This window comes from Haliaeetus leucocephalus, unplaced genomic scaffold (genome assembly GCF_000737465.1).
Source record: "Haliaeetus leucocephalus isolate CR32 unplaced genomic scaffold, Haliaeetus_leucocephalus-4.0 Scaffold840, whole genome shotgun sequence".
Taxonomy (NCBI): Eukaryota; Metazoa; Chordata; class Aves; order Accipitriformes; family Accipitridae; genus Haliaeetus; species Haliaeetus leucocephalus.
Genome location: NW_010973276.1, coordinates 3957134 through 3983582, shown reverse-complemented (window position 1 = coordinate 3983582; position 26449 = coordinate 3957134). Strand labels below are relative to the sequence as shown.

Sequence of the window (26449 nt, the reverse complement as noted above, 5' to 3'; positions counted from 1 at the left end):
TCTTCACAGACACTGCAGACTAAAGAGTAAGTGACCTGTTAAATATCTTCAAGTGATCTAAATATAGGTTTGCTCCACTCCATCAGATATCAAAACAATCAAAATGTAGGTCTTTGTATTATATGAACAGCCTAATAACATATTATCTAAATCAGGTATTTTAAAGTACAGTTTTATGCAAATAATCTTACAGAGGTACATTATTCCTATTAGCGTAGTAGAGTAATGGTTTATACTTCCATTAAAGCATCCTTGCAATCTTTAAAAAATTATATCCAAGTTATAAATTCTTTTAGACCTAAATTTAGCAAAAGACTTTTGTCCACTTCTAATGACATACATAGATAGTTTATATTTCTTCAGCTGGCTGGTAGGTAACTATAGTTCTGAAGGCATGTAGTGAATACATGCATGCATGTTTTTTTACATTATTAAATGACTACTGAGACCTGTAATTCACTGCATGGAATTAAGGATTGTTACCATGCACATTTTACTGTTTTGCACAATATGCATATATCTACTTTATGCATGAGATGTCTACACATTGAAAAATATGAGTTATTTGAAATAACTACTCAATTCTCTCACTAATAACATGACTTAAAGATGCATCACAGTATAAATGTGATTTGTAGCATGATCTCACGGGAATTTTGCCCTTTCTTTTTCTGTAGCTGATTCAGGATGAGATAAGGCAGTTAGTGAAATTGCAGACCAGCAATTGGGGTGCCGGCAAGAGCAGAAGTTTGCCTGCCAAGCTTACAGACACTTCTTCATCACTAGAAAGTCAAATGGGGATGTGTTCTGAAATCTTTGAAGAAAATGAGTGCATTGTCAATCAACTTAGATCTAATGAAGCAGAAAGGCAGCCAAATGCATCTGATCTGCATCAGGAATGTTTTGCAAATGATGCTTCAATGAATAGTGGGTATGGTACACTTTCCGCCTCCGAACTGAACCCTGGCAAATCTAATGACATTAGCAAGTGCACAGACTACATGGAGGAAACTTCACAAGGACAGGGTGATGCAGCAGTATTGCAGAGTGATGCAGTTGTAGCCAGCGTTCAAAATAAAAGAGAACTTTTACAAAAAAAAATAGAGGAAAATTTTTCATCAGGAAGGAATGATATTTTAGTTTTTCCTGCTGAACATGAACATAAAGTTGATGAAGCTCAATGTGGAAAAAAACCCAGGTACGTGATAAACTTTCCAAATATGTTAATTTATTGTAGACAGTTCCCATTCAGTAAACAGCTGTTGGTAACTGGAAGCGTGTAAGAATTGAATGGAACCTCTTGACTGTAAAAAATACTATGCTGCTTGATAGATAAAGTTACTTGTTTAGTCTAATGTTTCTGCATTATGCATATTTGCATCTGCAGTGTTTATCTGTTATAGATACATTGGGGAAAAATACGAAAATCTACTTTTTGTGCAAATATGAGCTAAGATACAGTTTGCATATAGTATTTATCTGCGCACCAGAATTTTAGGTACTGATTACCAGTTTTATATGACTGATATTTTGCTATTGTGCTCAACCAGTCTTTTTTTGTCAGCTTATATGCATGCATTACAGCAATAAATTGTATCAGACAACAGCCAAACATGTTGGGTTTTTTTTGGTTGATCTTTGTTTTGCTCTATTCAATAGATCCGTGGATCTACCAAGTTTATTTTTTTGACAGACTAGCCAGCTAATTTGGCAATAATACTGACCAAGCACTGCTCTAGTTGCACAGAATTTAACAATGTATTTTACTCTCCCTGTCAGACTGGACTGTAATGGCAGTGGCTGCATGTGGCCATGAGCAGTATCAGAGGTCTCATGGGCAGCATGTTGCTGTGGGTCCCCGATAGTAGTCTGCAGAGATAAAAACTTTCTTGCTATTGGAAAAACGGAGAATTGTGAAAATGAACTTGCATTTTCTTAGTATTTAATAAAACATAGAACCAACTTTCTTTAGAGGATGTGGTTTGGAAACGTGTTATTTCAGCAGATAGCAGATAAGTAGATCATATATGTTCTCTTCCTCCCTTCTGCTGGGATTTATTCCAGTATTCGATTCATGTTGGACAGTTCCATGAGGGGCGTAGCTGCAATTCATGGACTGCCAGGAAAACTTAGAGCTGGAGAAGCTCAATTCACGAGTGTGTTTCAGTTTGAAAAACCTTTCTAAGACAACTTTTGAAATCATTAATGTATGATTTTTTTCTTTTGTCCTTTTTATAAAAAATTACAAGTTTTTCTTCTTTGAAATTGCTTTCTGTTTTGTATTATGAACTCAGTTTGAAGGAAGAAAGGTTTCAAACCAAAGTGGAATTACAGTTAACCCAAACTGTGTGTGGTGGTGGTGTTTTTTGATTTGTAGTTGTAACCTTTTTTCATTCTTTCCATTGTATGTCCCAAACTGGGACAATATGTAGTTTTTCAAAGAGTCGCTTTTTAACAAAATGGGAAAATTGTTCCACATCTACCTCTAAGAAGAATTTCAGGATGTCTCTATTTGTTTCTGTTCTTCTGCCCTTTTTTTTTCCTGTTTCCTTCTATATCTTGTTTTGATCTTTCTTATCCTTGAAGGTTCTCTTGAGTTGGAAGGCATCCTTAGTGTGTCTTAGGTAATCTTTACAACCAGACTGATAACAAAATAAGAAAAAACACTGCATTCCAGCTTAATTTTGTAGTTTTGATCAGCATCTGCTTGAACAGACCAAAAAATAGTTGCCTGGCTAAAAATATGGAGCTCTTTGTTATGATTTTTTTTTTTGTAGTAGGAAAACCATTTTAATTATGGGTGCAATTGATTAGCACTTTTCCCTTCAGTGATTTGTTTGTTTGTGGATGGTTTTGTTATTTTGTTTTACTTTTTTTAAAAAGAGCCCTAAAACATTTCAGCATTCATTACTTTATATTGTTTCTCAAAAATGCACAAAGGCAGTGGAGTTTTAGTGCCTATGTTTCACCTTGAAGAAGAAACTGATTTCATGTCCCCACTGAAAAGGGCATATGTACTTATGGTGTATGTGTGTGTTTCTTACCATATAGTAAGTCTTTAACATCATGGGCGCAAAAGTTGAAACAAAACCAACCAAAAAGAATAAATGCCGAAGAATCATGTGTGAACTCTATGCAAGACAATGAGCAAGCAAAGACATTACCCCTTGAGAATGTAAGTCTATTTTATGGTGTTTTTCTAATTTTATTCTTTTTGCTGGTATTTTTGTCAGTGTTATAGTATGTTCTGATTCAGTATGGTCTTTCATGCTTAGCTTTAAGCACTTGAGTAGTGGTGTTCCCATTTATATGTTTAAAGTCATGGTAATTTATATGCCCTATAATTTTTGGAAGGATCTTTGATTTCAGCTGGTAACATCCCTTTGCATGTGGAGGGATTGGTGACTTTGTTCAGGATAGATAGTATTCTTCCCGATTGGGATTTTAAGTTGCAGTGATTTTTTGGTTTAGTTTGGTTTGGGCTTTTTTAGTGTTCTTAGCAGCCTGTTATGCTATAATCCAAACATGTTTTGATGGTGGTGGGTTTTGGTTTTTTTGGTGGTTGGGTTTTTTTCTTTTTTGTATTGCTTATGTAAGAATAATACGTTATTTTACGACTGTGTATGACTGATTTGGCTAAACTGAACTACTCCAAGCACAGTTACAGCACTAGTTACTAAAAGTAACCAACCCCTACAATAGACATTTAGGAAACCTGACTGGCTCTTTAGAACCATTTGTAGTAATGCGTATTGCTGTGACTGCTGAATCATCTCAAAATTCTTATTTTGAGAAGATTTTGGGTTGTGTCCCACCCCATATGCTTGACTTAATTGTGTAAGTCCACAAATCTGATTATTTTGGGTAGGCAAGTTTAATGATGTATAATATTTCTGATCCAAAAGGATGTTAGGCAACATGATTGTATGAGTAATCATCATACATGTAACTATGAAGTTTTAGAATTACTTTCAGTATATTAATTGTCACAGACCTCTCTCCTTATGCTATTTTTAAGGAAATAATTCCTGAAACTCTGTGAATGACTCCACCTACAAGAGAATAGAACTAGCAAATACAAATCACTTGATTCAAGGCAGGGTCTGTTTTCTTTCCTGTGGTCATTTTGAGGGTGATCCAGAAAGCGTAAGAGTAGCTGTTTGGACTTGCTGTCTCGTCTCTTCTATTGTCAGTGGAAACAAGATGTTACTCTAAGGGGATATTTCAAACCAGGAGTCAAATTTATCTGCTGGATTGTCTCTTTTCTCTGTCAGCTTTTGAAAGTACCTTTATCTTTCTATTCCTTTGTAAGAATTCAGTTGATACCCCTTCATTTTCCTTTCTTCCTCCTTAGGCAAAGGAGAATACCTAAATAAAAACATTAAGAGGGACAAAATAGCCTTGAGGTGAGATGGTACTTCATGCAAAAACTTGAAAAGCTTTAGTTCTAAATTTTTTTCTTACTTTTGTTAACTCAATGGTTTCTATCCTGTTTTAGTCCTCAGTTGTACGAGCTGTATAAATTTGCCAAGTAGCGTGACTGTTAAGCTGCTGTAATGGAACAAAAAGCCCTAAGTATGGTAGAAAAGAGCAATGAGAGATGACCATTTTAAAGCTAGCTGCCCTCACTCAGTTGCTTTTGTGTCATTGTGTTATATCGATGACATTTCTTCCTTTGATTAAGGAAGAGGACAGTTGTAGCAAATCTTAAATTATGTGAATTTTTTTTCCACGTGTTAGTCCCACCCTTTTCAAAGTTGTGTCTGTAATTAGCTGGGGAGGTTGCTTAGAAAGTTTGGAGTGATGAGAAGAAGGGTATGTAGTATCTTGTCTGTCTGGGATGATAGGCAGTGTTTACGTCTGGATTTGTGGTAGGTGGAGTCATAACAGCTGAATATATGAAATTCCAATCTTAGGATGAGGAAAGAGTAACACTTTATTGGTAAGTCATCCCCCTATATACTTGCACCCCTTAAGGAGCAAGAAAGTTTAGATGACTGTCCAAAATGTGTATTTTTGTAACAGTTAATCTCAAAAATGCTCCACAAGCGGACAGACACATGACTTAATTAAAAGATAGTGATATTTTCTATGTGGCTTAGCTTAGTTCCCCTTTTGACTGTGATTGCCCTGAGTATAAATTGTACAGGTTTGGATAATGCTGTATAATTAAATTTAATCTCTTTGTTTAAAAAGACTAATAACATTTACATGCAATTTTTTAAAATTGTAGCCTTGATTTGTTTTTTCCTTTGCCTTGCAATTTTCCTTATAAACCTGTTTTTCCTTTGTAATTTTAGACAAACCTTACTGATGCTGCTTTGCCACCTTACACTTTTTACCTCAATCAACCAAATGAAAGTCCGAATTCCTTAGTGTCTGAAGCTTCAGGTATAGTTAATTTCTTGTACTTAAATTTCCTTTTCTTTTGAATTCTCATTTTTTAAAACTCTTACTAGAGTGCATCTGCAATAACTTTGCAGAGGTGAGGAGGGTTTGAGCACCAACAAGCTATTAAACTTTTGATATAGCATAATTCTGCTTTTCTTGATCTTGTGTTTCAAACTGATGGAACCTCCTACGTATCACTGCTGGCAGATGTAGGACATGCAGCAATTTTTTTCTTCAAATTTCTCAACATTTCAAAGCTGAGCTTTATGTTTAAAACTGTTTCATAATGTAATTACTAATAACATCATGGTTCAATATCAAATGATCTTTTAAATATTAGCATTGTTGGTCTAGTACTCACAGGAGTTCATGGTAATAGAGGCAGAATTCCTGTAAGCCAAGGGCATGATTCAATAACCGTGTGAATAGACGAGAACAAAATAATGCGGTGTGTAATGTGGTGATTCTTTAATTGGAGGGGGTGTGTGTGTGCTTTTTTGTGTGTTGGTATGGTTTTGCTTTTTTTGGGGGGTGTGTGTGTGAGGGGTGGTTGGTGGTGTTTTGGGGGAGGTTTGGGGGTTTGCTTGTTGGGGTTTTTTTGGGTGGGTGGGTGGTTTTGGTGTGTGGGGGTTGTTTTGTTTTGTCGGTGCTGTTTTTTTGGGGGGGAAGGCCAAAAAACTAATTCACATATTTTGATTGTAACAGGGTGGATTCATTTCAGTAACAAACAGGGGCACAGAGATGCAGCCCTGCAAACTGTATATTTATTGCTTCTTCACAACCCATTGAGAGTGGGACACATACAAGAAATTGAAGTGGGATTGAGAATGTATCTTGTTTCTCTTGTGCCATCCCTCTTAGTCCTGGCAGTCTGTCTTTTTGCATGCTATAGATTGCTGTTGAGTACCAAACTGAAGAGTTTGTAATACCAAGTGGCTGTCTAGGATTATTCCTTGGGTAATACAAGTTTTAAGTGCTGTACTGGAGTCAGTAGAAATACAAAAGTTTGTGGTAAATGAGAATTTGTTCCTTGAACACCAAAGAGTAAATCTGTATGTTTTCACTGATGTATAGCTTCCGTTATTGATGCCATGTGATGTAACACTGATTATGTTGCTTGTGCTTTGCATTGAGATTTTTGTAACTTCTGGTAACAAATGCTTTAGTGAGATTCTTAAGCAATAGATGCAAATAATTAATACAGCATTCTTGTTAGCTGACAAAGTAACATCTTACTAATGGATTTTGGGATTCCTATTCTATAGCTGTGAGCTTGACATTTGTAATTTTTTTTTTTTCTTTCACTGTTTCTTCTTATCAGGACTTTCGTACTGGAAATTAGATGAAAAGGAGATGTATCACTCTTTACCAGAGAATTTCAGAAGTGGGTTTGCTGATATTTTGTCCACAAAAGTATCACCAGAGGAGGTAAAATTTGTACATGTTTTAAAAGTTGCCTTATAGTTGCTTGTCACCTTTGCTTTTTTCTACAATGGAAAGAATCAGTCCTCCAGAAGCTAACTTTTCTGTGAGACCTCTTTTGTTAGCTCAGTCTCTCATGTTCTGTTCCTTCATTATTCATTTACCTCTGCTAAAGTCACTTGGAATTTATTGACCTTCTTTTGTCATTTAAAAGAAATTGTGTGTATAGGAGATGAAAAGAGACTAACTAGTATATTAAAGGTGTATGTGCCTCATTAAAGACCCCATTTTAAATTGGGTGCACTGAATAAAGCCGCCTTCTGTTCAGAACTGATGTATTAGCTAAAACCACCCCACAACTTGTTTATCTATGTTGGGGATGGAGGACTGTGTCAGATAAACTAATGTAGCAATTTTTCCTATTGAAGTTGTCTTCTGCTGATGAAATGAAGCTATCATCATTGAAGGATATTTATCATAAAAGACAAAGGGAGAACAAACAGCTGCCAGACCAGAATTTTATGCCTTCTTCCCAGTCAAGTCACCCACCAGAGGTAACATTAATTTCTTTACTTCACGTCTCGGTTTGAAAATGTGATCGGTTACAGGCTGGTTTCACATTAATTGGCCCCTGCTGCCACCTCCAGTGTTACGCTGGAACAGCAATTCGTGCAGCCGTGTGATGAACCAGACTGGGAAGGGATCCAGCTGAAAAGAACCTCTAAGAATACCCTGGGTAAACAGGCACCCTTGCCGCACAACCTTGAGGATGGCGCAGCGATGAATCTGCTTATGCTGAGGCTGCAGCTGATGAAACGCACGTGGAACTGCAGTCGCAGAAGCAGGGTTTTCTTACTGCTTCCCACAGGACAAGTTAATTCCACTGGTGAAACAGCAGAGGCACAGGTTGTGGAAATATTCTTTGTCATATCTGTTTCTTTATACAGCTTTCAGTCCTGTACAAAATCCAGTAATGATGGCTACTATGTGACTATCTTGTTTATATATAATCCATGAAGTGATTTTCATAACTGTACAAAGTTACTGTTTCAACCTACAAGCAGACATCCTAGTCCTTCTATTTACATAACTGAAATTTCAAAGGTTTTGTAGACAGCTACAAATGTTAGATATGTCTTTTATTCTTAATGGAAACTTCAAAACTCAAGTTGCAAACATTGGGAATATGTATCATCATCTAGACTGTTACAGGCAACTTCATCTTGCTTGTCACTACCAAACAATTGTAGTAATAGTCAATATAATTTCTGCAATATATTATATGAATTACTAATGTTTTCAGATTAAACTCCATTTGCAAGAACAAAAGTTAAATCGCAGTTTTTTTAGCATTATAACTTATTTCCTAGATCTTGACGTTGGACCCAACCCTGCATATGAAACCAGGTCAGCAGAACCCAGGACGCTGTTCTTTCAGTATTCCTGAAGACACTTCTCCTTTTTCTCCAGACTCTATGGCGGAGCCCGGATTTTCAAGTCATTGTGACACAGACACTTTTTCACAGACAAGTAATTCGTCTCAGTTAGATGATTCTCCAAAATATCCTGCCAGCAGCAGTGCTGTGCATTTGGATCTCTGGAGAAATCACCCATTCCAAAATGAAAATAAGACAAGCTGTCCCTTTCCAATGGCATATACGGATGCTAATAATGATAATTTAGTCAACACTGAGGAGGAAGAAACACTGACTCTAACTCCGTCTTCTATTACTCAGTGTGCTGACAACAGTTTGCCAGAATATAGTCTTTCAGTGACATCTGTTGAAGATCCTGTGATAATGTCAAAGTAAGTAATTTTTTTTTCTTTTTTAAAAGTCATAGAGCTGGCACTTTCTTGAAAGAAGTGAAACTTAGCAATACCAGTAAAATGAACAAAGTATGTGAGTTTTGTTTGCTTAGAACATAGGTGGACATTGCTACTTTTTTTTTTTCCCCCACCTTTTTTCCTAAATTCTTTTTTCTCCCCTGAAGTACAGATGGTGTTTAAATAGAACAGTTGTTTTCCACTTCTTACAATTGTCTTTCTAGACTGTACTATTTTATCTTCTTTAGACCATACTGGTTAATCTAAGGCACAATATTTGTGCTGTGTCTTCCTTGGATGTCAAAGCCTTAACTGGAAAGCAGAATAATTTTTGATGCTTTAATGCTTTGGTTATTTCTTTTTATATGTTAAAACAAAAATACATACTTGCTTCGTAGGCTGTATGAGGGAGTTAATTTAGGCAGAGAGTTCAAAGTTCTGTGGGGATTATGTTTTCCTATTTAGAGAGAAATGGTGTGAGAAGCACAGAATTACTGTGCTTAGTGAATGGGGGATATTTATTTTTCCTATTGAAGCTCTCATGATTTGCACATGGACAAGCAGACATGGCATATATTCCATGTGTGAGGGCTTATGTAGGGGTCTTGGTTTCAAGATAGTTCAGTGTTTGGGTTTTCCTCTTTTAATTTTATGTGCATAGTTTGTAGCACATAGCAAAGGAGAGAAGAGATTTTTGTAAAGCTTTGTATTGTATTTGTATATATTATTATTATTAATATTTGTATTAATATGAAGACTTCTATGCAAGCCTTAGGTGTCTGACACCACTGCCTTAGATGATGAAGCTTTCTTTGCTTTAATTTGAATGCAACGAAGTTCTGTAAGCGAGATCTGTATGCTGAGTTCATTATGTGTGAATGAATGTGGCAATGCATGGTCATGTGGATAGCAGGAAATTTTTTTTGTTCTGAATTTTGAAAATAGGATTAGGCAGAACTTGAGGGAAAAACATGCTCGACACATAGCTGATCTACGAGCCTACTATGATTCTGAGATACATAGCTTAAAACAGCAGCTAGAGGCAAGCCATAAAACTGCTTCATCTGAAGACTTGAAGAAAATCAATCAAAATCTTGCTGACAGGTACTGTTTGCCCTTCCTTGTCCTATTCCTCTGTTACATGATATTCTTTCCACCTTAGAGTATGCTTGTTTAGAATATCTTGAAAAGTTTATGTCACTCTTCAATTCTGAAGATTTCATGCATCTATGATGCTAATATTTTCCTATTAAATATAAATTTTGCACTATTTAATGCAACTGTTTAAGATGAGTTTAAGATTGTTGTTAGGCAACAAGTGTGATGTTTGGACCAGAGGTTTTGTTTGACCTGATTTTTGCTGAAGCCAGTATAAGTTTTGCTCAAGAAAGGCTGGTAGGCAGAGGTAGTCCTAAGCAATTTGTAATGGAACTATTTATCTTGTAAGATAGTGCTTGGCTGTCGTGCTGGTGAACGTCATCATTCTTTACCTTTCATGTCAAAACTACACAAGATATAGGACCAGTCTTGAATTCATTGGTGGCTTTATAAAGCCAATTTCCCAGTCAGTGCTCTTTGACCAGCTATTAGTACTGGAGTCTGTGTGCCTCACCTGTATATTCCATTAGATATAGCTTGGATGTTTGCTATATATAGAAGTTCTATGTGATTTTTATATATTTATTGCCAGTCAAAATACATATTGAAAATTTAGACAGCTAAAATACATTACAAAATTCATGTCCTTCAGAATAATTGAAAAAGTGTCTGGGTAGCTGGGAGTCTTTTGTATTTATCTTCCAGCACTAGTGTGTTCTAACTATTAAAAGTGACTTCTGAGCAGTCATTTATTGAGTTAAAGTAGCTTGCGATGTGATTTCAGTCATTAATTATCACACAGCATCATCAATTAGCTGAAGTGGAACTCTGTTCTGGTGCATCTCAGCTGCTTTTGGTTCTGCAGCTCTTATGCACTGAGCCATCTGGAGTCTCTGCACGTGTTCCCAGTTTGCTGCTTGCCCACCAAGAGCACCACAGCCCTTTGGAGCAGAGATGCTGGGTGCTTGCTGCAGTGGCTGAGGTCTAGGGGAGAAGGTCACAGGCTGGGCACCAAAATTCGTGGGGATGCTTGAGGAAGGAAAGAAGGCTATAAATGTAGATTTAATATTTTAAAATTTCAAGAGATTTTTGTAATCTGTATGTTCTAAATAGGTGTGACCAATTAGATGCAGCTCTGAATGAAGGAAGTGCTCGCATAAAAGCCCTTGAAAATAAGAATAATATGCTAGAAAAGCAAGTGGTAAGTATCTGTTCTTAAATCAAGTTGCTTTTTAACTAAAAGGGTAAGAGAATGCACTTGTTCATTATCAAGGTGATCGGTGTTTCCATATCTTTATTTTCAACCCTTCTTCTTAATATATGACATCAGCCAATATGTTACACTAGTGACTTTCCTAGCTGAGTTTCTTAAGACTCCCTACTTGAATCATCATCACTTTTGCTTACGAACAACCTTTCAAGGTTAGTAGGGTTCAAACAAAGGTTAAGAGTGAACTATTGTGATGGGTTTATGATGTCTCTCTTTAGATTTTTTGGTTTTTAAGTTTATCTTGTTTTAATTACTTTCTTTTTGATTTCTTATTAGACCTGTGATAAAAGCAAATCTCATCTGCACTGGGGCAAAAATATTCTGTTAAGTATATTTATACAGTCTTTCTGGCTAGGTCAGACCAGTTTGTTTATGACTGCATAGCTGTGTTTATTGGTCAAAGAACAGGACACTTTGTCATGGAACTTAGACACCCGGAGAGACTAATTCATTCCACCTTTTTAGACATTTTTCTATGCTGGGAAGCAAGACAATCAGCTGGGATTAGAGGCCTAATCTCTAGATATTTTAAGTCCTATGAAATAAATACATCTTTTGGGTTTTTAGTCTCCATTTTCATTCTTTATACATCACAGAAATGAAAAAAAATTTTGTTTAGTTCATGTGCAGATGTACCCTTGTTTTCTATTTAGATGATTTTAGATTATGCTTTGTACTGAAATAAAAAATCTGCTAAGTAAGCATTATAATGAATGTTTTTTCTCCTACAGGCAGATTGGAGAGAACGCTTTTATGCAGTCAGTAATACTTCCAAAGTTTTGCAAGAACGTATTGAAGAAATGCGCACAAATAATAAAGAGAAGGATAACACTATCAGTCGACTAAAATCGAGGCTTAAAGATCTAGAGGAAGCGTTTGAAAAGGCTTATAAGTTATCTGATAATAAAAACACAAGGCTAAAGGAAGAAAACAAAATGTTTCAAAATGTAAGTAAGAAAATGGGCAATGGTGTTTACAGTTGCACAGCACGTTGGGAACACAGCAAGTCCTGGGTGTTTTGGAAAACTACTCAAAAGTTTACCATTGTAAAGTCTTAATGCACAACTAAGAGAACAGAAATTATTTAGCTGACTACTTAGTAGGCTAGGTGTTAGGTGATACTATGGACCTAATAGATATTTAAAAACAATTATTTAAGGCAGCAAGTGTCTACTTGATGTGATAACAGTTGTCATAGTCTGTCTCAGGTATTGTATTACTCTACGTGCTATTAGTTAATTTTATTTTTGGAGGTATTCCAGAAAGTTATTTTAGAAAGTTATTTTTTCCTCTCAAGCTTAGTGGGGATGGACTGAATTTGTCATAAGCCATCACAACTTGCTAAAACTGTTAATTGTGTATTTAGGCTGAATCAAAGAAAGTATTCCTCTGATTCTTCAGTAATAGCTTTATGAACATTTAACTGGACTGGCAAAATGGGTATTAGCTGGAAAAGCTACTTCATGCTTTAACTCCTTTTTTACAATTAAAATTTCAAAATACAAAGTCAGCTTTAAAGTCAGTGAGGACTTTTACTGGTTCATTAGTCTCCTTCAGTTTCTTTAGAGATAAATAATTTGAAAAATAGAAGTCCATTGTATAAGTAGCTCTGTTTTGTCTTGTCTATAACTTTTTGTTCCAATTAGAAGACACTAAAACTTAACAAATACTATTAAAGTATATACTGTATCCCCTGTAGTGCTTCTGCATATGTTAGACAAGCAATTAGATGATTTTACAGCGGTCAACAAAACTGTTAATTGTATATGGTCTCAGTGTGGGTTTCTGTGTTCTGTTTTGTTTTGTTTTAGCTTTTAGGAGAATACGAGTCCCTTGGAAAAGAACATGAAAGAGTGAAGGTAAGTACATGCTAGTTAATTAAAAAACAAACATGCAAAATATGTGATAATGTGCCATAGAATTAACTGAATTAAGTATTTTGAAAAAGATCAAACAGAAAGATCCATAGTTATTTTAACTGATAGCTTCTTACTACATCTTCAGAACCCTGGAGGGAAAAGGAGGGTGTTTGGAATGTATTATTTTCCAGTCACAGACAGCAAAAATACTGCAAAGTCAAAGCCAAAGAAATTTAATGGACTTCCTTTTCCTATAGGGAGGTGTATTTAATGTATTGTTTTCAAGACTGTTGTAGACTTACTCGTTTTTTCTTTTAATACACTTCTGTAGTTTCTAAGCTTTTTACTTCTTTCCTTGTGTACTTGTAGGATACATTAAATACAACTGAAAACAAATTGCTTGATGCAAACACGCAGATTTCTGATTTGAAAAGGTAAATGTGAAACTGTCTTATTATTATTTCAACAATATGAAATACAGGCCATGGCCTAAGCATTTACTCCTAGGTTATGAAGGCTGTAGATCTTGCAAGTTTAATTGCATCTAAATGAAGCATTTCATGTTGCTTTATGTTACTTTGTACACACTGTAAAAATCTTGTTATTTTAGGATATGTGTTTTTTTTCTACTTCCTCAATCACAATGTCTTCCAGTGGGATGTAATTAATAGCTTTCTTTCTGATGGTTGTCACTCAGCTAGCCCAGCCAGTCCACTGCTCAAGCTTTTTACTGCTACAGTTTTCCTCTCAGGAGCTGTCTTTAGCTTCAGCTAACCAGTCTCTGTTCTGGTTTTCAGGAGCAAGGATGTTGACAGGAGTTTGCTGTTCAAGTTTATGGCTCCTAGGCATGAATAAAGGACAGAAAGCTGTTCCATGTATAGAGCAGGAATAATACCTCCTGTGGATGTCCCTTGTGCTACCTGGATCTATTTTTTGGCTGGGAGAACAGAAGTCCATTGAGTTTTTATGCTTTCTGGGTAGGCCCTAGGCAAGATGTATGTGACCATCAAGGGCTTTACAGATACAAACATATCCTCTAATCTGCGATTTCTCAGCCATTCCTTGTCAAGGGTGTTAAAGAGCGCACTTGCTCAGGGAAGTCTATAGAGGTGGGGGGAGAGAACATCTGAGAGGGCTCTAGGGCAGACATTGTAGGACTGTAATAAGGTGGTGCTTCACGTCATTCATCTCTGTTTGAGCTTCTTTTGTGGGTATATGCTGTCATAATTTCCCTTTATGTTTTTATATGAGCAGCTGAAACCCAGACTGTTAAGAAGTTTTGGTTTTTTTAATGCATCGTTTTTGATGATTCTTCTAGAAATGTGGCTACAAGTTTCACATCAAAATTAATTCCAAATGTCATTGCCACCAAGCATTAACCTGTGCATAGTCTTCAGCCAAACCCAGAAAAATAGCAAATACGATGCTTGGGAGATGTCACAGTGCATTCCTTTGCTGCTCAGATCCCCTGATTTTTCAAGAAGAAAAATAGAAATAATGAATAGGAAGAATTTAAGAAAGGAATAGAAGGAAGCCAAACCCACTCTGCCTTCAATTTTTATTGGAACTGTTGAGGAAATGAAGATAGTGTGAAGATAGTTCAGTGAAGTATTTCTATTGGTGCTTCTTTTTTTTCCTGCCTGATTCTTAGCGCTGCTAGCGAGGGACCATTCCAGACTGGGGAAACTGTAGTGGAAAAGGAGATTTTTATATCCTACTCCAAAAACCTGTATTTCTCTTCTTCAAGTGGGGAATGCCTAAGATTGTGTTGCATTGTCAAGGGCTAGTTCACTGAAGGTGTGGACTGCAATATGTGGGAGAGAGGAAAATCATGTGAAGAGCCTGAGCAGCAGATTGGTGGAGTTACCCGAGTGACACACAGGAGATGGAGCCACTCATTAAATCCAGAGTCAGGGAGACCTTTGTACAAGTACATCATGTCAAGGACGAAAAATGTTCTTGGTTTGTTTTCCCCAGCACCTCTGAGGTGAATGCTTTGATCCACAGCAACATCTCCTGGTCCTATCTCTCTAGCTAGGTTACCTAACTTATTTAACTTGGTATTCAAATACATATTTATATATGTATTTAGATAGATAGATAAAAATGTAGTAGTTGCTCTTGTTCTGCTTCACCCAGGATATCTGAATAAAAATGAGTAAACTCTAAGAAATATGATGTATCTTTTATGTCATTTAAATAATTTTATAACGCATCTTTGCTACTTCCACATTAGGACAATTTCAAAACTTGAAGCTCAGCTCAAGCAGGTAGAACATGAAAATATGCTGAAACTTCGCCATATTACCGAAAGTCATTTAAGAACCTCTTGTGCCAAGTAAGTGAATGTTCCAACAATGTGAAAACAGGTCATGTGTTTTAGAATACTTTTTAATGTGTTTTGGCTAAAAATGGATCAAGATGATGTCAGTCTGTAGGCTAAACTGGATTAAACACGTGACGTGATCCAGAGACTTCACATGCCAAGAAATTATTAAAAACAAATAAATACTGTGGATAATAGATGTGTGACTGGGCAGACTGTCTCTAGTCTTCCCAAATGAGTGTTTGATAGGTCTCAACTGCGCAGCTGAATTGGGATTCCCATACTCAACAAAGATCTTGGGAATAAAATCTAATAGTCCAGTTAGACATTGCAGGTTTTCATTGTGTCTTTGTCATTGATTTGAAAGGTTGATTACTACTTTTTATGTTTCTAAATATAGTTTGTACAGGTATCCTGAGAGTAGAGGGGAAGTTCAATTAGAATGCATACTCTAGTTTGAATGTGAATTTATGTTAAGGAAATTAAAGTTGGCCTGTGTTCTGGTTTGGTTTTTTTTTTTTTTTAAATGTTTTAAAGACCTGAAAAGCTTTGCCCCCTTTGTTTTTTATTACTTAGTTATGGCTTCTTCAGTGTCTCTCCCAGTTCAGAGCTGATGCTGTGAAGCACAGAATGATAATGTAATGTGTTTTGTGGATGTCCACTTGTATATATCGAACAGTAGTATTTTGGGGGGAACCTGATTTTTGATGATTATGAAGATGCAAGAAATTTATGTATTAATATATTACAGGGACAGATTTCTGTTTAGAGCTATTTTAATATTTATGAACAAGATGCCTCAACAATGAACAGAAAAAAAGGAAGACCTGAACATGGTAGACTGTGTTCATCAGGGAGGAGGATCTAAAAGCCAGTATGGATTTGGAAGTTAATCTGCCCCTAACTGATCTCAAAGGCTCGAAGAAAGCTTCATTCCAATTGAATGCACAGCAGGATAGATTTACAGAATAGTAGTTACGGTTCATAGCTTGTGTAAACAAGAACTCTTTTTCCTAATTACCTTCTACTTTCCTGTGGATAAAAATCACACCTTTCTTTTGATATTTCATGATAATAATATACTCATTGATGCTATTTATCTCTCTCAGCTCATGAACAGTGGCTTTTTCTTGTTTGGGTTTTTTGGTTTTTATTTTTTATTTTTCTAATAAGTGGTGTAAAAAGGAAAGCTGGGGTCAGATGCTCTGAACTGTTGGAATAATCTACAACAAATTGTTTTTGTTTAATTACTTGAGAACTATTTGTTACCCAAACCTTGGTCTGAGTAAGCAGGATTAAATTGTAAGAAGATCTTTGTGGAGTTCTGCATTCTGAGCATATTGTGTAATTTAGACTGAAACCTCAACATATGATTTTTTTTCTTAATATTTTATTTTTACTTTACAAACATGTTTTAAAAAGCGGTTATTTTTCCACAGTATTTACAAGTTTATTTTATATTTGTTACTGTTTCTGTTTAACTAGAATAAATAGCTGGATTTTCTTAATTTTTTCCTTAAATTAAAAAAAAAATAAAATCCAAAGTCTTTCATAATTTTGAAGTTTTTTGTTCCCGCAGCAAGTTGGCAACTCCTGATGTCAGCAGGCGAAAGTGGTTGATACCAGGAGCGGAGTATTCAATCTTCACTGGCCAGCCTTTGGAAGTCCAGGAAGGCCCCAAAGATAACCGATTAGAAGAAACCTGTATTCCTTCTAGGTGAGTTCGTTTCCTTCAGTCTCCACTATGATGTAAAGTTCTAAGAACAGTTTTATCCAGAATTGACTAGATTCATATTTTTAGGTTTTTGTACTTGTAAAATAGAGGTCTAAAAAAATTTCTCAGTGTTGTAGATGCTATACAATTCCTTAAAAACAAATAGCTTTCTTGCTTCACTAACCTTCTAAGAAGCAAGCAGCAGCAGCCTTCAATACCTTTCTTGAAATATCAGAAAGGTTCAACTGTATCTTGCACCACTGTCTTTACGCTCTCCATGTTTCTGTCCAGTTGAGTTTGGACACAGTGTGCTCTGTTGTATTGGATGCGAGCTGTAGCGGTTGGCTGCAGCTTTTCACCAGTGTGAAGCTTCAGGTGTAATTTAGGGTGTAATTTAGTAGTTTGCGTTCTTACTCAGAAGTGTCTAAAGCCGCTGTCAGGATGTATTTAGTTCTAAGAACTTGTCAAGTCACCAAATTTAACTCACACTGTTCAACTTCAGATTCCTGAATTGGCTGTAGCACAATCGTCTGAGGTTCTTGGCTGAAATTAAAAAGCACCCTTAAAATTCTTGGTTTGATGACTGTAAATCTCAAACTAAATTCCTCCAGGTTTTTGTTTATTCAGCTAGTATTTGGATATATGAAATAAAGTAAAAAAAACTTGATCTTTTTTTTCCCTCCACCGCCTCACATTCTTTAAGGCACCATTCTCCTCCTGAAAAAGACTCCTCACAAGAAGACTCTTCAACAAACACAGTAGACAAGAAAGAAAATGAGATGTCAGAAGCACCAATTATAAAAGCCTTTAAAGAACTTGAAGAAGGAAAAGCATTTAAAGATTGGGGTACACAGACAGAAAAAGAAGACACATCAACTAGTAACTTTTATTTTTATATTCCTGAACTTGTCTTTACTGGCTTTTCTTTGCATGTCTTTTGGTTTTGTTATTCTCAGCATTAAAGTCCATCAGGCTTGCATGATGGGATAAAAAAACAGTTTTAGCATGCAAACTTCTGGAGTTTTCCTGAGAAAATTCAAAATGAAACAGCTAAGTTTCATAGAGGGAATGCAAAGGTAGCTGTGAGGTATTAAGCTAGAGTGTAGTTAGTGCCCTTTTTCTAAGAATATCTCAGTATTTATAAACAGTTAATGGAGTCCTAACAAAGCTCTGGCTGGCTGTACATCCAGTTTAGCTTTGTTCTCGTGGTGTATCAGCGTGGTTTTAAGAAAGCTGGCATGTGTACTGTAGGACTGCACTGAGCTGTTCTAACAACACTGATTTTGGAAGCCTTGTAATTAGAAAACATTGAGTCTTTCTTAAATGCTTGTATTCTTGGTTCAGGTAGGTACTCCAACCCTCTTTCCCCAAAGATGCTTTTGTCCTGCTTTCCACTGTTTCTTTATTAAATCAGTGTTATTTAGCATCATTTCTCCTACATGCACTGCAAAGCATCCATTTTCATGAGTCAAACTATCTGCTTCATGAATATGATGAGCAGGAAGCGAGACTTGAGCAAAACAGCACAATTATGTTGATGTGAGGCAGACTAAGTGCAGTCTTTGTACAGTAAAAGCTGAGTACAGGAGAATATTTGTGAGTTCTTGTATGGAAAAAGATTGATTAACATAATAACTTTTTCCTTTTAATTAGAAACATCAAATCGACGTCAAACTGTTGGGTTTGTTGAAACTTCTTTAGTTGCTAACCAATCCCCAGAGAAAGGTAAAGACCAACACAGACTGAAACGGTATAGCTCCCCTTCTGGCCAGAGGTCGTCGTCCCTTCCTCCTTCAAACAGAAAATCGAATACTCCAAGTAAGTGCTTTTCTGAAGTTTGGTTCATGTTACTCAAAAAGTAGAAGCAAATAATGAAAGACTGCTCTAGAAGAAAGAAAAACAAAGGTAGGATTTCTGCATTATTCGAACAGTCTGAAAAAAAAGCTTGTCTATAATCATAGAAAACATGAGAGTTCTAAGTTTATTTTCATTTTTTCTATGATGTGATGCACTGTTCATCTAATTTAAAGAAACATGTAGACAGCTTTGAAAAGCATTCTTTTAAGATGCAAGCATCTGATCATGAGTGGGAGATACTGCGTTGGGAGAAGTTTTAGCAGTTAAACTTACTTTGTCTTTTGCAGCAAGAAGAGAGATAATGTTGGCACCAGTGTCTGTGACATACAGCCCAAAACGATCTCCAAAAGAAAACCTCTCTCCTGGTTTTAGCCATTTGCTTAGCAAAAATGAAAACACAGTGACAAGGTATGGGTCTTGTGAATACAATTGTGTTCTGATCATTATTATAGCAGCAGTATGTTTATGCAGGCTTAATGCTGCTGTTTCTTGTTCACTGAAAGTCCTAGAAAATGAGCCATATGAAGATTTCTGAATATAAAGCACGTTTTACTTTTTAAAATCTGGCAAGAAAAATCTAGAATGATTTCCCGTCTTTAGCATTCACCAAGATGAGATGTTGGGTTTACTGTTGACACAACACTGATCAGTAACGAAGTTATAGAAGAAGTGTTCTGTGGAGTAAGTCCAGATCAATGTGCAGCTTATCAAGAGATGTAAATAAAAGTTGAAAGTAGTATCTACCTACCTGTCATGGCACCTAAAAGCATGTTAAAAAATACATAAACTTAACTTTCTGCTAACTGTACTAGATACTATGGTTTCTATAGAGATCTTTGCTTGGCAAGGCTTGTAGAGTTTGAGAACATACTTACCTGCGAGATCAAAGTGTAGGACACGTGCATGAGGAAGAGGAAGTGTCTAGCACCACTTTGATGGTTCTTGAGGATGACAACATGGGAGCTCAGTGTGTTTGGGAGTGATAGCTTGGCCTGCTGAAAGTAAGTCAGTCACATGAATGAGGTATTTTGGTGTGTGCAAATAGGAGTACATTGGGGTATGGTACTATGAGCAGTAATCAGAAGACTTGCAATGCCTGTGAGATAGAAATTGTTTTATAAAAAAATTGTTTATTTAAACAAAAGGTGAAAAAGTAGAGAATATTGTATTGCTTGATACATGATTTCTAGCAAGTAATTATGTGCTTCCTGCTCTGTAGATTTGATATACTTCTAGATGACATGGAAACTGGTCCAACATCTACTTTACAGCACAATAATCCAAGAAAAAGACTCCAGTTTCTCTCATTAGATGATGTAGAAGGTAATCTGTCAAAGCGGGGGAACACTGTTCTTTATTTCTTTACCATAATTTCTTCTACATTGGTAACAGCTGCTTAAATAGAAAGCTGACATTTTACTCTGTGAAGTCCAACTTTTAAAAATCCTCTGACTCTTGTCTTATTCCTGTAGACAGAGAAATACCATTCTTACAGTATTTTATTTTTATGTATATGTGTGTGTGCATAAACACAATGGAACAACAAAAATAATTAAATTGAGAAAGAAAGGCAATATGTTTTCCTATGCTTAACTCAGCTGTACAATGTATATCTTAGTAGGGTCTATATTAAGATGTACATACTCAGTCATACTAATAAAATTCTGTTGCTAAACATTGCATTACAGATAGCAAAGAGTAACTATAATAAAGCCAGTTGTTTCAGATTTTTTAAATGATTGATTGAACCAAATCTTTTCTCACTTTTGTAATTCTTGTCACAATGTTCTGCTTTTGCTTTTTATTAATGCATTTATTTAGACTAGTGTTTTCATGACAGCTAGTCTACTTGGTGATATTTAGTAATGTTGTACCAGTAAAAATAATTCCTAATTAGCACAGTACAGTAATCTGTTTGCTAACCAAAAAATATGCTGTGTTATAAAGATCACTTGAAAGATGACCCATACAAATGTTTTGCATTCTTCTGGGAGCTTTGTTTAAGGCAAGCTAAAGAGGCTTCGCTCATCACTATCCTCAGCTTATATACCTTCATCACACTGCTTTTCTTGGTATTAGTTTCTTTTTCTGTCCTATGTAGTAATTTCACAGGCAATTACAAAACAAATAAAAAGACCCTTATTTCGTTGATAGGAAGGCAGCATTCAGGTGTCAGACACAGCTCGTGTGCTGAATCTGTCAGTACTGGAATGAAGAAAGCGACAGCTTGGGACGAGAGGGGTGTAGCACAAAAATACGAGCCAGTGCTATCATCTTGTGAAGGAGACTTCAAATACGCAGCAAGGATTAAGACTCTGGCTGAAACAGAGAGGCTTTTTGATGAGCTGACTCAAGAAAAGCAACAGGCAAAGATTATTTTTATTTTCAAGTTGTGACAAAACATAATTGTTGTATGAGAGGTGAGGGATGTAGCTGTATTCCTATGCAATACGTGGCTGAAATTCATGCACAATTTCTAGTGTTACCCTAGGAATGTGCCATTATCATTCCCTGCTCTACTTCCCATACTCCAGTCCTTTTCTGTCCCTAACTTCATTAAAGGAGAGTCACTTTAACATAAACACAGTGTGAATGCAAGGGTTGGAGTGAATTTCCTTTCTTCCTTAATGGACAATGCTTTAAATCAGCCTTTCAAACAAGGAAGCTTATTCTGGCAATGAAGAGTGCTCGCTTCAGAATGATCCTTGAGAGGGTCTGCTTATGAATGTTAACTTTTGTATCAGTTTTGTATGGCACAGTATTATGGTAACATAAGTTAGTGTTTAAGAACAAGACTGGACATGTATTTGTAATCTATACACCTCACCTCTCTTTTTGTAAGATGAGCTGGGAAGGCTTATATTGGCTCTTGAAACTATAATTTACAGCTGAAGTATTTTCTGTTATTAGATTGAGGCTGCATTGAGTCGAATACCTTGTTCTGGTGGAAGAATGACCTTGCAAGCAAGATTAAATCAGGTGACAAAGCTTCTACATATGACTGTTCTCTTAAGTTGCTCTTCCACAACTTGAGACTATATAGTGTAAAGTTCCGCTATATAGTAAGGATGATTACTATGGGAATTTTTCTATACTACTGAGAATTGTTCCTGAATTTGGCTGAATTTTCAATCTGTGTGAAGGATTCTTCTCTATTCTCTAGACATTACTGCCTTAGAAGATAATAAGGAATTTACTGCAAGTTAATTATAAACACACTCTGACCTGCTGTGTAAAAGGTGTAAGTCTGGATCATTTGTATGCAAGTGATTCAGAAAAGAACAATTAGCCCTGCAAACACTTGATTCCCCCAGCCACAATCTGACAACTTTTGTTTTGTGTGAGTGTGTGTGTATATACGCATATAAAGAAAAAGTATGTGCGTGTATACATTTATATACTACATAGTGTATATTCTGCGTAAGACTTTTATATCTTCTATTTTTGTACATGGGATGCATTTTTCTGAATGACTGCAAGAATAGTCTGTTCTTGTGATAACACTGAGAGGTAGTTAAGGGCAATACATTAAGAAAATGCAGTGACTGTGAAATAGATCCCTGAAGCTATAGAGAGGATGTTGTGCTGGAGAAGAAAGTGCAGAGTTTAGTTTTTCTTTGGTTGGATTTTGTCTACTTGAAAGTACGAAGAAGAAAATAAGGCAAAAATAAGTAGTGTAGGTGGAATACAGGAGAGTGCTTTTTTCTTCAGAACGCTCTGCAGACTCTTAATAAAAACAAGTGTCTCAAAGTTGTGTTTTAGAGGTCTCTGTGAGGCCTACAACTTCAGCATTTCCTAAATTGTAATCCCAGGGCTTGTTATCAATTTGAAAGTACAAGTGCATTCCAGTGAATCAATACTGCCACTCACTACAGTAGTCAGCTGTTTCCTAAATGTGTCTCCCTAATTATCAGCCTGTCCTAATTCTTGTCAAGTGTATCTCATGCAGTTTCCCAAGTCACATGGAAAAAACCAAAATACCTGAAATAGATTTTAAAAAAGCTAACAACCCACAAATACACACACATACATAAAAATAATATGAAAAGTTTGTAGGTCTGGCTCTAGTTTTTGGGTGCTAACTGAATGCTAGTAATGCATCAAAAATAATACCAGTTCAGTATAGGAATAATAGTAGTTTCTTCATTTTAGAAGGATCATTGGATTTTGTTGTGTGTTATTAAATCCTCTTTTTTTTTTTTTCTTTTCCTTTCTTTTCTTTTATTTAATTTTCTTTAACTGTTTCTTTAGGAAGCCCTGGAAGATCGCTTGGAAAGGATTAATAGAGATTTGGGGTCAATACGCATGACTCTGAAAAGATTTCATGTTTTACGTACCTCTGCAAATATTTGACAATTCTGTCTTGAATGCAAATATGCTTTTTTTTTTTTTGCACTAATATGTAATTATGCACTCAGTAAATGCAAATTGTTTTGTATTTTTATAAACCCTCAATAGTAGTTTTACAACCATGTTACCCTTTACAAACAGCAATATTTTGTACTTCAAACAGCCACCTATATTTTAAACATATTTTTGTTACACTTGAGAAATCAATGTTTATCCTGTATTGTAATATTTTTAGAAATATTAATTATTTTTAAATAGTGATATTCAATTTATAATAAGAATAAGAAACTAAAAGGCAGCTTGTTTTCGGAAAATGATAGTGTTATCCTTTTGCACTTTGTTTTCCTCACCATTTTATAAGTATTTATGGTATGATGTAAATATTAGCCAATAGGAAATTTTGAACTTTAATACAAAAAGCAACATGAATTACTTGTGTTAAAGCTAACTACTGTTATATGGTAAATCCTTGTAATTTAAACCTTATAACATGGATATTTTTCATTGTGACAAAGCTGTGAGTAATACTTTCACTATGGCTGGCTGGCTGCAGATCGGTATGTGTTTTGCTAGTTTGGTTGCTGCTGGCTGTGTTAGAAAAATATTGCTCTAAATTATTTGATGTCTCCCAACAGTCGCAGTGAGTAGTGGTTTGATACCACGAGTACCAGGATTCACGAGACTGACAGCAGCCATCCTGTCTCCCAGTGAGCAACTCAACTCCAGCTGACGCTCCAGGACTGTAACTACTTAATCAAAGTTACTGTTTTAATATGCCAGGCTGGGTTGTGTGCCATGCCAGTGTTCTGATCATGTACATTACCAAATCAAATCCAAGCTGTATTTGTGAATATACATGCATTTTTCTTGGTGAAAAATACATATTTGCTAGTTGGCATATTGCTGAATTACTGTCCAACATTGATATTTTAATTTGTATTTTAATATTAAATAAATGTTTAATTAGATTCTTTCCTCCTGCCCAAGAACAATAATAGGTTCTGGGATATTACATCAGCGTTAATGTAGGTTTTAATCATATTGTGTTTCAAATTCTGTCCTTGTTCAAGATGTTTAGCCACCAATGATGTGATTATAAGGCCAGAATAGCTGTCATAAAGGAAGCTTGTGAAGGTCTGATTCTAATTTTAGAGTGCTGTGTTTTAAGATATTTGATGAAGAACTGTCCTACCTATGCACAGTCTTTTTGAAAAATTGTATTTTTTTCAGCCACTTCTGCCCTGTGGGTTCTTTTAATACAAGATCAGATTTGGGGGAGAAGTCAAGGATGTTTGTTACTAATTTTCCCCTTTACTCCAAAATGTAGAAATTGGGCCTGGATGTTTGGAGATAACTTGCTCAAATATATTTCCTGGCTACACGAATAGATGTACAGTTCTGATGGTATTCCATATTCTTACTTCTAATTTTTACTTAGAAGGGGTTGAGGGAAGAAAAAAGAATTTTCACTTCCCTGTGCAGCACTACTATTGAGCTGAAGAAGTTTTCCCACCATTTTAAGTTATTAACAGGTACAATTTAAAAGTATTCTTCAAAAGTATCATTCAGCCAGCAGGATTTTTCCAGGGAATCCATCACAGGAAAATTTCAGGAGTCCACTAATGGTCTTGTTTTCTTTCATCAGCACTACAGCAAAAACAAACAGAATTTTCCTGACAGAGATTAGAAACAAGTAGGTAAATCAGTTCAGCTATTTCACTGCCTTTCCTTATAACCTCCCTTTATCTCCACTCTATTCTTTCCAGTGCTATTCATATTCATGTACTCTTTTTTTATTACATCCAGAAAACTGAATTGTGCGTCAGGATTTATTTTTTAATCAAAAGTCCTCCTCCATCTGTTGGAGCTCTTTAGGCTATTTCTGTTCTATTATAACACTGAAGCAGGGGGGGGGCGGGGCAGGGAGGGGAAAGTAAGTGTTGCTCTTAGTAAACTTCTAGGACAACCTTTTCAAATAAATGCCTGGCTTCAGGTGACCTGTTCAGTATGGTGCCTTCGGCCTCATTCTTCAGAGGGGTTGAGAATCTGCAGTTCCAGATTAAATCAGTGGGAGGCCTGAATGCTCAGTGCTTCTGAAAATCGGACCCGAAGCATCAAAAAGTGGGGCACGTGAACCGCGTGTTTGCTGTGCACTTTGCTGGACACTTTTTTCTTTTTTCTTTTCTTTTTTTTTTTTTTTTTTTAAATCCCTTTTAAAATTCTTCACCTTAACACGAGCAAATTGCCTGGTTCTGTATTTGGGGACAAATAAGGACTTCCAGAGAACCAGAAGCTTATGCTTCCTCTGAGGAGGACTTTAATCATCTTCCTCTTGCCTTCTTCCACCTGACACCTCTCAGCTATGTAGGCCTTTATCGCCTTTCCAGATCTACTAGGTTGTACCTGGAGCCCCAGGCTTTGATCTGTCTCAGACTGCCCTTGTGAGACACTCCCATGCATAGTTTTCTCTATGATAAAAAACATTACAACTCCTTCAGCTCTGAGATTTAACCTTTGGAAAATAAAATTTCCGTTTGTCCACATCTCTAAAAAGCAAATTAAAAAAAAACCCAAAGTGTCTCTTTGTACCATTGATAGCTTTAGGTATAATCTGCCTTACACTGGGAACTTAGTCTGTAAAAAGAGCTATAATGTGGACCAGAACTTACAGTGGCAATGGAGTTAGTGTTTACAAAACAAACTCGTTTAGGAGGCAGGCTAGCTCTGGCCCCGGAGCATGGGCATAACTTCCCCGAGAAAGAGCAGAAATGGGAGCAGGTCTTGGTGAGCTGCAGGGGAGCCCTTGAGGATGAAGGCTAAGAGCTTGAAGCATCAGCTGTGCAGCTCTCTTGCAGCTGGTGAGTTTGGAATTATCCAGGACTTAACAAGGGGCTGGTTGCTGGTAGTGTTTTGCATTTGCAGAGTGGAACAGAAGTGATGCATCCTTAAAAAAAAAAAAAAATCCACCACAGGAAACGGATGGATGTTTAAAATGGTACAGCAGATTTTGTTGCTGTTTTTTTTCCTGAGGTTTCTGAATAAAATGATTGCTAAACCTTTTGTGATTTTTTTTCCAGTCTTTGCAGAGATTAAAGTTAGAGGAGTAACCAGCGCTGCTCCAGTCTGCAAAAAGTCCGGTGCCAGGGGCTGGGTTAGAGCAGCGGCTGGGCTGGGGCTTCACCCACCACCGTGGAAGTTCGGCTCCCCCAACCGAACCGTTAGTTACCCACCCTTCCCGCGGGCGCCCTGTTAACGGACCAAGCCGGGGAGGGAACCCAGCGCCGGGCAGCGGCTGGAGGAAGGCGGTAAGAGCGCCGGCGGCGAGCCGCAGCGCCCC

At 36.4% G+C, this 26449-nt stretch overlaps 1 protein-coding gene across 1 annotated transcript in view; it reads left to right on the top strand.

The window, feature by feature from the left end:
- The window catches only part of MPHOSPH9 (M-phase phosphoprotein 9), a 32671-nt gene extending 7698 nt beyond the window's left edge, over window positions 1–24973 (top strand). The window contains exons 5-24 of the mRNA XM_010582220.1: window positions 678–1198; window positions 3052–3175; window positions 5301–5391; window positions 6713–6819; window positions 7242–7367; window positions 8184–8620; window positions 9584–9742; window positions 10850–10937; window positions 11738–11953; window positions 12818–12865; window positions 13235–13299; window positions 15102–15203; window positions 16771–16908; window positions 17609–17784; window positions 18559–18723; window positions 19050–19170; window positions 19982–20085; window positions 20917–21128; window positions 21673–21741; window positions 23014–24973. Coding sequence (XP_010580522.1) covers window positions 678–1198; window positions 3052–3175; window positions 5301–5391; window positions 6713–6819; window positions 7242–7367; window positions 8184–8620; window positions 9584–9742; window positions 10850–10937; window positions 11738–11953; window positions 12818–12865; window positions 13235–13299; window positions 15102–15203; window positions 16771–16908; window positions 17609–17784; window positions 18559–18723; window positions 19050–19170; window positions 19982–20085; window positions 20917–21128; window positions 21673–21741; window positions 23014–23115 — 3171 coding nt within the window. The 3' untranslated portion in view covers window positions 23116–24973. The remainder of the gene's footprint in view (window positions 1–677; window positions 1199–3051; window positions 3176–5300; window positions 5392–6712; window positions 6820–7241; window positions 7368–8183; window positions 8621–9583; window positions 9743–10849; window positions 10938–11737; window positions 11954–12817; window positions 12866–13234; window positions 13300–15101; window positions 15204–16770; window positions 16909–17608; window positions 17785–18558; window positions 18724–19049; window positions 19171–19981; window positions 20086–20916; window positions 21129–21672; window positions 21742–23013) is intronic.
- The last annotated feature ends 1476 nt before the right edge of the window (window positions 24974–26449 follow it).